Source organism: Lutzomyia longipalpis, chromosome 2 (genome assembly GCF_024334085.1).
Source record: "Lutzomyia longipalpis isolate SR_M1_2022 chromosome 2, ASM2433408v1".
NCBI lineage: Eukaryota > Metazoa > Arthropoda > Insecta > Diptera > Psychodidae > Lutzomyia > Lutzomyia longipalpis.
The window spans coordinates 6151565-6165445 of record NC_074708.1 but is presented as its reverse complement, the minus strand read 5'-3'; the positions used below and the strand labels follow the sequence as shown (position 1 = coordinate 6165445).

General features: G+C 33.2%; 1 protein-coding gene across 1 annotated transcript; it reads left to right on the top strand.

Annotated features, from left to right (window-relative positions):
* The first annotated feature begins 2041 nt into the window (after positions 1–2041).
* LOC129788835 (Kv channel-interacting protein 4-like) lies at positions 2042–13265 on the top strand. Its single transcript, XM_055825221.1, has 6 exons — positions 2042–2650; positions 6414–7169; positions 7649–7846; positions 9566–9639; positions 11567–11782; positions 12254–13265. The coding sequence occupies exons 2-6, from the start codon at positions 6839–6841 to the stop codon at positions 12365–12367; spliced, it is 933 nt and encodes a 310-aa protein (XP_055681196.1). The 5' UTR covers positions 2042–2650; positions 6414–6838; the 3' UTR covers positions 12368–13265.
* Positions 13266–13881: the final 616 nt, after the last annotated feature.

Genomic DNA, 13881 nt, shown 5'->3' with positions numbered 1-13881 from the left:
ATACTTTGAGAGAAATTGAAGGGAAATTGTGTTGAAAATTTAGGTGGATCATCTGAGATAAGAAGCTTATTCATATATATTTAATTTTTAGTTACTCAATAAAACTTTTTGATATTTAGATAAATACAATGCAGCAGCTCTGTTACAAACTTCTTCTTTAATGTTTGAACATTACAAGCATGACTGAAGATGAGCTTTTTCCCCTGCTAAATTAACTTCATTTAAACTACTCATACTTAATTTCTTTACAGGTTAAAGTACAAAAAATAGAGGTTACTGATCCATTAATGAAATTAAAGAAAAACATTTACAGTTTTGTTTGCAAATTTTAGTTGCAAAAATTTTTGATTGTTATGCCTAATTTAATTTTAGTGCTCCGTGTTTTCTCAGCTCATGGTTTAATTTGAAATTCAGGAAAAAAAACATAAATTTACAATCTATTTTTGCACTGTGGTATTTTTAAGCTCCAACATGAATGTGAGAGTATGCACATGGTTCTAAACAAAGATTTTTTTCACTTCTAAATTGCAACTGTAACGTTGTTAGTAGCTCTTCTCGCAGACGTTCAGCATGTTCGAAAGAATCTTTATAAACTTTTTAATATGTTTTTTTTTCTTACCAAAAGTTAATGATTTCGCCTTCAATTGGAAAATTGGTATTTTTTCCAACGTTTCCAGCTCATTAAACGAAAATTTTCAAAGATCATCTCAAACTAAAATTCTTCCACAAAATAGAAAGTTTTCATTAAATGAAAAAATAGGTCATGTTTTGTATTTTTTGTCCCTTAAAATAGTATACTAAATCATATTTTAAACACCATTAATCACATCAAAGAGTAAATTAATTAGTGTGCACAAACAATTCTAGGCTATCAAATAAGGGAATATTGGTGTGAGAGTTTACATCAAAGAACTAATGTTTTAGTTATATATGAGTCCACACGATACAAAATATAATGCGATTGCATGGCACGTACGTATGTGTAATTGTAGTCAATTGATGGAAATTATGTAAGGTGTTTTGTAGTCTATAAATAGTTGTATGTATATATGTGGAATTTCCAATAATTTTCACCACCACGCCAAAAGACAAAATCTGCTTTGAGTCTCAGTGGGGCTTTAATAGTGCGTATCTAGAGTTAAAATAAACATTTGATGATGAGAAAGTCGAGTACATGAGCAGCTGCCTAAAGGCATTTTCAGCCGTTTAAATGGTGATTCAGTGATTTTCGGATTTTATAGTGATACGGTTGGTTGCTTATGCTTACTCCTTTTGTAATTAAATTCAACAAGCATTTCGCCACAGCGACACCCAATCCTCTGACATTCATTGCCCAAGTGGAGAGTTATTTTACCACCAAGAACTCGCAAGCACCACATGCATGTGACTACACAGGGTGATTCTGTATATTTTCTACTACCCCTATAGCTGTGTGAAGATTTATGTTTTATAAAAATTATTTTATATATAACGTTGAGACACTTTAAAAAAATTTTCCTTGTGATTTTCATACAGAGCAGTGTTAAAGAGAGAAGACTCCGTGCTCCATCTGTGGATATTCTTGCTGGCAATGTGCCACTAGATTTTGCCTAATATCGTTATAACAATTGTTCACAAGTTGATTTTGGGTGATTGTTGTGTTTCCAACAACATTAGCTCCGATTGTGCTTTCTCTTTGCTCAGTGTGTGACTATTAAAGTGATTTCTTCATTTTGTTTATCGTCTGAAACAGGGTGATATATTGAGACTTTCTCGAGCATTTTGGGATTTGTGGAAATACCTACAATTACATACATATATATTTTTCTGACATCAAGAACCGCAGAAGGTGAGACTGAGGAAGCATGGACAAAAGACTACTGAGGCAGAACAGATGTGAGTATGATGCTAAAACCATATTATAAAATATTTTTGTTGTTGGAATATATTTTGGGGGGTTTTTCCAGTGCGAGAGTCTCTCACAAGGGAGTGGTGGTGGCTTTTCTCTCACATTGTATGGCATTTTCCCCTCTTTTGGCTGTGAATTTCCCATCACGACTGTGCAAAAATTATCCACAAAACTCTCTTGAGGGAGGGAAAATTCCTTCGCAATGTCACTATCACTATACTCCTCAAAATTCTCAGAACAGTGCTGTGCAGTCCTCCCAGCAATTACGACGTACTTTTGCTTCTGTGGCGCGTATTTTCCGAATTTATAACAAGCATCGCCCTATGGACTTTGTTTAATTTTCAAGAACCACATTTTAGTTTTGTTTACAAATTCCCTCTGCAAATTGAGACGTTTCAAGTGATTGTGCATTCGTGAAATTGGATTAATTATAGCAAAAGTGCGCAACGGAAAGCACTGAGAGAAAATTTTGCCATCATGACGTTGTGATAAAGTAAAAGAAAAATGTGTAAAAGTGCGTAATGTGATTTGTAGGAGTGTTTAGAAACTTTGACTCAACTTAATGCAATAAATTGTCCAATGCGTAAAAAAAGTAACGAGCGAAAAGGAGAAAATTCCCAAAGGGAGAAAGAAAAATAACAACTAAAAAAAAAGAACGCAAAGAAGGTCTCAAAAAAGGTGCCAGAATTTGGTAAACTTCCTCTGATAATGACTGAATCTCAAGACTTTACCCGCCTAGCAGCTATTAAAAGCTAAAATCTGGTAAGTGATATTTGGAAAATTAACACCTCTCACCCATACGCAATGAATAAATAAACAAGCACGAAAGAGTTTGAAATTGATAGTGTTTCTCAAGTGAAATTATGTATTCAATTGTTATGTGATGTGGTACTAAATAAAGCTCTCCACCAAAGCACCTCAGCGACTGATCCTTTCACTTTGTACGCCTCTATTTTTCAAAACTTCCTAGAGTGAGAATAAACACACACCCTCACACATAGTCTGTCGGAGAGCATATTTATATGAAAACCCCAAAAGTTGTTTTTCATTCCAATTGAGCGTCAAAAGAATTTTTCAATCTCAACTTTTCACCAAGGCTACCTTTTCTCGAGCAATTTACCACACATTTTGCCCAGACGTAAAGAAATGACTTTCTCACTGTTGAGTGGTAAAAGTTGTAAAATTGCTTAAGAAGAGTAAAAAAAACCGAGTCTTTTGAACACACCGCAGAAACATTTTTTTTCTCCAAACTTTCACTCTTCTTGTAACATAAAAAAAAACTTTTCTCAATTGAAAGAAAAATAGGTTGAATTTTCTCACATTTTCTGTGTTGTTCAAGAAATGTGAATGTGTGGTAAACCTTAAAAATAGTAATACTTGTGAAATATTTGAGCCATCAGCAAGGACGTTTTAGGCATTATCATACCATTTGCCTATACGTGGGACCCTCATTGTTTTGTATAGAAGCATGAAAATTTCAGTCACCTACCATGTGTGAGGAGAATGTTGAAAAAGTTTTCTTAAAAAAAAAAAAAAAAATAAAACAGGGTTAGGAAGTTTGATGAAAATATATGCGGTTCAGGTGTTACCTTTCTCCCATTAAAGGGGCATCATGCTGAATAGAAAGCTGCCTCGGAGAATCATCTGTTTCTTCCACTTTAATGCCTTCAACCTTCGATCCCTCAATGTACAATCCCTCTCTTACCATAATATCATCAGAAATAGTACACTTACCATCCAAAGAGAGACCATCTTGTCACACAGACATCACTCCCTTATCATGAACTGCTCGAAAGGAAAAAAGGTTCATTCGAAAAAGTGGAAACGATTATTGATAAGATGAAATTCATTTACTAGATCCACTTCTTTTAGTGGAAGAGTCGTGAAATATTATTCAGCATTAAATTATTAGGATTTTTAAAATACTTTCAATTTATTACACACAATACGTAACACAGAGAAATTAAGGAATAAGGTGTAATTTAATAAAATAAAATTAATAAATTAGTTGACCAGAGAGCGTACTCATGGAATTATTGGGGCAAAATACCTTTAATCGTAAACGAGATTACCCCTATGGCTCCTTTAAGAATAAAAATATAAGCGTAAGAAAGAAATTAAAATAATGGTAGAACGTTTTGGTTTCTCTACTAGTGACAAATTCACAGACTCTGGTAAAATTCTATCCAAGTTTCCTAATTTTAGTTGCTGCCATAATTGACAGAGATCGTGTCAGGCAACATATCCTAAAACATGAAACGTTAATTTTATTACGTGGATTTAATATATAAATACAACTGCTTTCTCTTGAGGTTCCTATATTAATCATACATCATGGGGGTGGTTTTCTTGCAAAACAACAGCATCATGCCTGTATTTGACATTAAGGTTTATAAATGAAAGCTCTCCTTTTATTTTAATTCTAAATAGAATCTCATGATACCACAAGAAAAACACCCAGCTTCTATTTGATCCAACTTTGATTAATGATTTATTTGTATAGTATCAAAGGGAGGCTTCTCCCGTAATTAATTCCATGGAAATTTTATACATAAAAAAAGATTTTTCTCCATGTTATAAGGGAAAACTCTTCATCGTTCATTGCATGCTAATGCGAGGGTGGTATAGTACCATACAAAATAAATGGATGGGATTTTGAGAGGAAAAAGCACATGGCATTTGTGCTTTTGATGGTGAAAAAAATAAAGAAATCAATTTCAGGTTTTCCTCTCCAGGCCTCACTTAATTAGTTTCAATTAATTACTTTTCCATGCCGTTAAGCACTGATCATGTGCCGAAGCAATTTCCATGTCGTCGAGAGGCTTCATATCCCGCGTGGATGCGGTAATTGAAGTCAAAAATGTTTTCATCATCATTGTTATTATCGATCTTATCAATATTTGTACGCGGTACAGGGTGTCGATTTAGAGAGGTGACTTTAATGTTCAATTAACGCGCACTTCCTCCGTCCTTTCTATCCATTTCCGTGTACACATCCTGTGTAATTTAGCTTAAATCTTAACCGGATATACCGATGAATTCTTTAAAGTATTTTTTGAAATTTTATTTTATCATGATCTAGGGTTGTCGATTCACAAGCAATATTCGTGAAATTTAATTTATGACTCCAAAAATTCTTCTTTCTATCGCGCAATATTCGACTTTTATGGTTATAAAAAGTTTTTATATGTTTTTTATTCAGTCAGCGTAAACAGTGCAATCTTGCCAAATGTATTAAAATTAAGTACTGTATGGACATATTTTCCGCTTGATACTTGTTTTGCATTTATTATTGTTTTTGCTATATCTCGGATTTTGCGAGAGAAATATTTTTATCGAATTTTTCTTAATATTCCGTTTCAATTTTTTTAAAGGAAATTTTCAGAAAAAAAATCACAGGCATTAATTTAATAAAATATGGAACAGGCTAGACAAATACCTAGTCAATTTGAATAAAATTCTAAATTCTAAATAGAACAAATTTTCTTGTAATTTTATCGTCACAAAAAAAAAGAATTTTCCCAAAAAGAAACTTTCTACCACAAATTTTCAATGTTTAAGTCCAATTGGACAACTTTGGAGGTATCACAGATACACAGAAGTTGTATACGTATAAAGCACAGCTAATAATGTAAAACTCCCATCCCTAAATATGTATGTTCAACAGGTAGATAATCCATAAAGCGCTTTATTCTATATTTTTGAAATATGGCTACTTAATTATAATTATTGTTATTAGTGTTTCGTGGTTTGGATGAGCACCTACACTTTACAAAAGACATCCGTGTTGGAATAGTTCTTGGGTATATATTTTGATAATTTCATTTTTGCGTGTTCCTCGTTTATGAGAGGCTATGTTGCAAACAAAATATCGATATTTTTTGGCCCAGCAGTTAAAAGTTTTAATTCTGAAGCCTGAATTTTCTTATATATTTTTAAATATTTTTAGCTGATTTTTTTTTTAATTTAAAAATCGGGAAAGATTAAGAAGAATTACAAACGTAGCTATTTGAAAAATTTTAATAAATTATCCTTAGTCCTTTTTCACTCGAAAGAATAGAAAAATAATAAATTTAAGAACATTCAGTGACAAATAGAGGAATATTTGATTAAATCACTCCTTAATTCCCAATCCCAAATCTTGTGTACCACTTAAAGTTTATTAATAATTAACAATTGTACATGATGGCTATTTGTGTCTTTGATGCAAAGTTGTAGATTAGCACTGGGGCCCACTGTAAAGCTTAACTAAAAGACATGATGTGGCGTCCCAGGGATGGATACATTCAAATCTTTATCCACATGAAACTAATCCTTAGAATAATTTCTGGCAAATTTCCTCCGATTTAGAATCATTATCCTATTTCATTGAATTTGCCCAGGGGTGGGGTAGGGTGGGAGCACAAGGCTCATATTTAGTTTAGACATAATCCTTACGTTTCTTTTTTGTGTGATGATACTGAATGGCTTTTTGCTCTCTGCACCATTACTAATCCTTTTCATTTATTCTCTGTCTCGTTAACAGATACGAATTGTAATATCTAACTCTAGACCTTCGTACTACAATAAAAAAAGTAAAAGCACGCGCACACTGACACGCACTACCAGCAACTACTTAAGGTTGTGGGTGGAGAATGAGCTTTTGAATAAATCACACCATTAGGAAGAGCAAAAAAAAAGAGAGACGAGCGACGAGAGAAGTTTGTGAGTCATCGTTGTCGGAGTAATCATTTGTGGAGCTGGAGAAAGGAAAATGTGGAAATGGTAGTTTTTTCGGGTGGAGGAGAGAGAAGCAATACCTCCCCCCGTGTACTACATATACACTGTGGACTGTGTGTCTAAATTTAGATACAAATCGATATTTCAGTAAATAAATAAAGTTTGATCCTCCTCATCTGCGGGAGATATCAGAATAAAGTGATTAGATATGCAAATAGTTCTTGTGCAACAATGGCCGGTCCGCATTCGCAAAGACCCATCAATGTGTACGCGACGGAAATGGCTGAGGTGTCATCGCGTACCCCATTGCATCAGGCCCCGGAGGCCGGACGTGGAGTGGCCGTCGAAGTGGCTGAAACAACGGGAATTGGAAGACGTGCGGAAGATGGCAATGATGTCACGGAGCCCCCCATAAATGCAATAGTGACAAGAGGTTCCTCCAAGGAGGAAGCCGATGTTGAAGGCACCACTAAGCGAAGAAGAAATAAGCACAGGCCTCTTCTCAGGCGCCTCTTCAACTATGTTAAGAATACTCTAATAGGAACCAAGTCTTCAGCTGATGGTAATAGAATATTGATGAATATTTCTTTTTTTTATTTCTTCTTCTGACTTTCATCATTATTGCTTTTGATTTATTACCAATTTAGGCGTACTTGTATAATATTTTTTTCAAGATTTTCCTTTTTCCAAGAAATTGAAGGAAAATGGGGTAATGGTGGTGTTATTCGTATTGTGGGGATATATAGGACGTTCTTAAAATTATATAGGAAGGAGAAAAAATGAAAAATTCATTTTCACAAAATTAAGGACATCGCCACTAATTAATTAGTTTAATTTAAATTCAATATAATCTACCCTATTCAGTGTTTTAATATTTGCACAGTCAATCACAATTTTCTGAATTTTGCGTGAATGGCAATATTTTTTTATTTACAAAATTATATATATTTTGACTTTTAAATGACAAAACTTTTAATTATGTTTGTTATTGTGAGTATAGGTATGTAAATATCATATCTCCATTTTCTATTAATTCAATAGATATTGATTTAGAAGAGCTTGAACTGCCACCCCGATACAGACCTGAGTCCATAAGTGCCCTATGCCAAATAACACGATTCAACGAGGCCGAAATCAAGAGGATTTATCGGGGCTTCAAGGCCGAATGTCCTTCCGGAGTCGTTCGAGAGGACACCTTCAAGCTTATCTACTCACAATTCTTCACGCAAAGTGGTTTGGGTGAGTTTTATGCTTAGATGAAGAACACTTAATTTATTCATTTTCTTCGGGGTGGGCTGTTGCGGTGGTTCGATAGACTTTTAGTTGTGGGGGTGGGGTTGGGGAGGAAGGAAACCGAGGAAAAAATAAGATGATGAAGTAAAAAAGGAAACACTTGGTGGCTCCGTGTGGAAAAAATAATCGCGATAATAATAAAGAAAATATTACACTCAGATGTGTCTTCCGCAGACACAGCAAAATATATAATTCCGGACACGGATATTTTTAGGGGAGCACAAACAATAAAGTAACGTTATTCCTAAAGATGTCTCTATGTATATACGCTAAATATAGCAACATAGTGCTATATACACTCATTTTCATTCAATGGGATTCAATGGGGTTCACTCCAAGGTGGGCGAAATGTTGGGGCGGAATTTGTATGGGTATATTTTGTATCATTTGAGAGTACAAAATTTTCTTATATTACATTTTGTCATCGAGAAAACAAATGGGTACCACAAAGAATTTCTTACCAACTTTATTGTGAGTTGTTGATGAAGAATAATTCTGAATGTTTCCAATTGTTTTAATTCAACTTACAGACATAACGTTTATATGTATGTACGTACATAAATACATGTAATTGCAATAAACATAAAAGTTTTGTTCATTTCTCAATAAGAATAATATGCCTGCCTACATACATAATCGTTGAATTTCCTTCGTGTATATTTTCTTCATGAAATAAAAATATTTCTTAAGAATTTCTTAAGCAATAAATTCATTATGAGGCTTAGTCTTCTTACAATTGAAGAGGACAGTCTATAATTGCCCAAGGAAATCTCAAAAGGTCTTTTTATTAAAAAGAAATATCAAATAAAGCCCAAAGATAGCAATTTATTAGTCAAAATATCACAAGAAGGCACGAAAATAGTCTCTTCTTATTTTCTTTCAACAATGCCGTCCTTTTCATGACATAAAATTTCATTAGACATGAAATCAACTACATAAATTCCACAATTTTGCAATACATGGTGGGAAACTCATGAATTTAAATAGAAACTCTGGAATAGAATTGTTATAAAAAAAGTAGCATAAATCAATATGTAATTCACAATATATATATAAAGGAATGGTGAGAAGAAAATTATGTATTATAATATTCAGATCGTAAATTTTCTCTCAAAAGAAGACGTGGGGGCCTTATATTGAACGTGGTTGAGAGTGATAAAAGGACAACTTTATTTATGTTTAAAATATACAATTTCTTTAGATAGATTTATCGGGTCGTTCATTTTCATTTTTCTCTATATGAGTGTTTAGAGGAATATAGAACATTCTTCCTTTTCAATTTAGTATAAAATATCGGAAAAATTAAAGTAGAAAGCGGCTAGTTTTGTGGCATAGCTCCGTGTGAGAGAGATTATTCTGCGGAGGAATTTAGTTTGCATTGCAGAGGGGGTGTGGCGGATAAATCCAATAGAATTTTCACTTTTGAGTGGATTAAATGGAAACACGAAGAAGAAAAGGAATGTAGAAACGGCATAGAACGTACTTTTTCACAGGAAATTCAAATATGTTCAGCAACATGGAATTTTATTTTCTGGAGAGCATTGGGAAAATTTTTTTTTTGAAAAGTTTTCGAAATTCTAGAATATTTTTTTTTTCGAATGAAAAGTTTTTACCACATTTTCTAACTCAAATTACATTTTTTATTTGTTTTTTTTTCCTAAGTAGCCAACAGTGGACCATATGCTCACTACGTGTTCAACACGCTAGATCAGGACAATAGTGGCATCATTAATTTTGAGGTAAATACAATGAAACATTTTTATAATAAATATATTCAAAACGTTCTAAATTATGAATTAAAGTGAAAGCTTTGTTTTTTTTTTAAATTGAAATTTCCCTAATGTTTTTACTTGTTTAGAATAGAATAAATTCTATTTTTAATATGAATAAAACCACAAAGAAAATGAGATGGTTTTGCTGTTCTTTTTACGATCTTTTTGAAGTCAATAATCCCTAGAGATTAATATATCGATTTTGAAGATTAAGTCTAACCTTCAATTTATTTTCTGTGATCTTGAGAATTTTTATTCACTGAATTTAATAATTCTCAGAACTGAAATGAAAATTCAACAATAACCTACCACTCTTCCGACATACATATCATGAAAGCAATGTAGGCTAAAAGGGCTGAAGGTATATCTTGCAAGAACCTACTTACATAGAAAATTTAGATGAATAGCGCTTCTTGAAAAGCAAATAATGTTCGCACGGTAAAAAGCAAAGAGATGTAAAGGGATGTTAAGGGGGAGTAGTGATGACGGAGTAGAAAATCTTAAGAGGTAGGAGTCGGTAAAATTTATTATATTTTATTATAATGTTTAATTTTAATTTACAAAGCTCAATACCAGGAATGAAAAGTCAGATATTCAGGTTAAATGTTTGGGAAAAAGCGTAAAATTTTCCACACAGTTCATTGTTCATTCAACCTTATGCTCAATTCCTGTACAATTGGGTACGTTTGAGATGGAGAACAAGTAGTGAAGGTATATAAGAGAAACCTTCAGCAACAGAGTCTTCTCATACATCACTATCACTACTTATATACATGCCCTGACACCTCTGATATAAATCGAAATTCTGAGGTGAAGATATGCAGATTATCACGTAGATTTGTGGCATTTCTTATGGTCTGCTTTCACAGACAAACTAAGCCAGAGGCAGGGCTCTTTTGTGTGCTGAATATCTCCCAGACACGATGTTTTTCTTCTCCCAGAGGTCTTCATATTGTTTTTTGAGCAAAAGGCCTGAATGTAAATTTCTTCCCCTGCAGACGTATAGTTTAATTTCGTGAATGCAGAAATTTCAAATAAAACTTAGACAAACAACTAATGCTCGATTTGACCTATATAGACAATTCTAAGGGGAGAGAGCATGAATAAATTTTCCTTGTGAAAATAATATATAAAAAAAAGAATCTTCTTGTATTTTTTTTTCTCACAAAATCAACTTTACTCTATCACAATCCTTTCCCTACAGCTTAAAAGCTTTTCATAGTTAAGGAAGATCCCTGTTCTGCAAATATTTGTAAAGATGCTTCAACATTTTATGTGTATAGCTTCAAAAGGGGTTTCAGCATACACACACACACACATAGAGGTGAAAATAGTTTGGTGCAAAAAGAACTTGGAGATTGTGGGAAAAGCGGATTGATGCTCGCTTTTATAGTGTCACACAGTATACTCATACACACGTTATGGTGTTATTTTGCAAACGCGTTCAATTCACCAATGTGACCCGAAGGAGTATGGCAAAAGGGGCTACTTTTACCATGGGAATGGGCTAAAGAAAAATTGTGCAATTCGTTTTCACTAACACCTTTATCGTTCTCTGCTGTGCTGTAGCAGCTTAAATGGAGACATATTCCAGATTGCCAGGAGGATTTACCATTCGTTCTTTCTCCACCACGTTGGTTCATCCTTTTTGCCTTAGCTCTGCCTTGTGCTATATTGCACGAATAAACGTGATCCCTGGCTATTTGACACTGACTACAATCCACAAGACTTTTTTCGCGCCACTCTGTGTGTATATCTTCCCCCAACGCCATCCACTTAATGCTACCACTGAGAATTTAAACCATTCTCACCCTGTGGCACAATGACGCTACATACATATATATGGGGATTGTCTGTGTATATAGATGATTGAAGATAAATTTTATTATTTCAGGATTTTATACAAACACTGTCGATTCTATCTCGGGGCTCGTTAGAGGAGAAATTGACGTGGACATTTGCATTGTATGACATAAATGGCGATGGGTATGTGACCAAAGAGGAGATGACCGACATCGTAACAGCGATTTACGATATGGTTGAACTAGCACCAACGGAAACGCGTGCTATTGAGGAGCACATAAAGACCAAGGTAGATTCTCTCTTTCAGGTAAGCCACTACATGATAAGAGATTACAATATATATGTATGATTATGTACTGTTTTGGATGTCCTTTTACCTATAGGGGGTGTCTTACTAATGTTTCCCAAAAATTCAATGTTAATGTTTTCTAAATTCTTTTCCTTTGTAAATGTTTATTCGCTTTGTTCTTTAATCTAACGAATTTTAGAGCTTTAAAGGAAAGTCAGAGCTTTTTTCTTTTACATTTAAAGCTTAAAGCCTCTACGGAAAATATGAATAAAAATAATTATTTGCTCGAAATTCTTTTTCCTAAAAGTCTTTAACAATCCTGCACAGTAATATTTTTGTGAAGAATTTTGCTAATGTGTTGCCCCTTATTTTTGCTAAAGTCCCCATGAGTCTCCACTCTGTGAGCTCTTCATCCCCTGGATTGGGCACGTGTGTGTAGAAAAGTAGTAATAATTGATTTTCTTTCACTTTCATCCCCTATTCGCTTAGAAAATGGATACAAATCGAGATGGGGTCGTTACGTTAGAGGAATTTATCGATTGTTGTCGCAACGATGAGGTCATCTCGAATTCGATGACAATTTTCGATGCCATCGTATTATGACGTTACCAATTAAATTAAGAGCGATATATTTTAGTTTAGATATACCATACTGTATTTAGAAGAAAAAAATGAGAATTTTTTTGAATGTAAAAGCCAATGTACTCAAAATATTTCTAAAAATTAGTAAATTGAAAAAAAAAGTAATAAATACCTAAATTCTGATGTAATTGAAACGAAGTGTGTTTCCCCCCAATTTGCAAACCAAATCAAATTTCTAAAAAATTCTGATGAAATGAAAACTTTTCAAAATTCAATCTCTCACTTAAAATTATCATGTTACTATCGTCGTTTGCATTAGTACTTGTCGTAAATGAAATTCCAACCAATTTATTCGACAATGCGCTGATCTAGACGACGATATGAATTATATATAAAACTTCTGTGATATTGCAAATGACTTTGAGATGAAAGGATCTTTAAAAAAAAACTTCAATGTTAATTGTAGGAAAATCTACTGAAAATATAAAACTCTGTTGCAGGATGATTGTATTTTTGGTATAAATAAATAGAGACCACTTCTGTGTATTCTCTGATAATGGTTATACCTTCACCTGTTATATAGGCTCTCTTTTTAGGAAAAACAAAATGAAAATTATGAACACATGAAAACTTCTAACTGTTAATTATATATTTAGAAAATGAACAATGAACTTGTTAGGACAAATAAAGTATTTCCTCTTCCCATATTCTTCAAATACAGTAAATAACAAATAATTAAAAATGAAAATATCGAAGAAATCTAATAAATTAAATGTCAACTTTTCTCTTCTTCCTCTTCTTTTAAATATGATGAACAAAAAAAATGTAAAAGATAGGAAATCTTGTTAAATGTGAAAAATTATGTGTGAAAATGTAGGAAATTGTACGAAAATATATAAATTTTACAGTATAATCTCAATCTTAAAATTTTATTCCATTTTACGAATATCTCAGGCATTTTCTCAGCCATTTTCTCAGCGAGGTTTTCTGATTATGAGTGAGTTTGGTTTGGAAAAGATTCGCTATATATAGAAAAATCTCTCATACAGAGCTTTTATTAATAAATTACCCAGCATGATCCCAATAAATAGTGCTGTGAGAGAAAAGGGAGTATATTACTCACCTACAGGGACATAATTACTCTGCAAATATAACACGAAGAATGTGGCGATGTTTCTGTGTCATACATTCATTGTAGTATATCCTTCAAAATAATGATTCATCCTCACTAAGAAATCCCAAAGATAAATATGGAGAGAATGAAATAGAATTTACTCTCAATTCTATATAATTAAAAAAAAATTCCCTTCATTGAATTTTCCACACAAATACTCCACAAAACCTTTGCAATCTCTTCCGCTGCATTTACTATATTTATTTCACTTCCTCACTGCACAAACGACACTCACTCCATGTGAAATATCCATTTGCCACACAAATGTGTTTCAAACCTAATATTATGAATTGTTAAAAGGGCACTTTACCAGCACAGCGCAATCCCAAATGCTTTTTTTTTTTTATCAAATATCAGAATT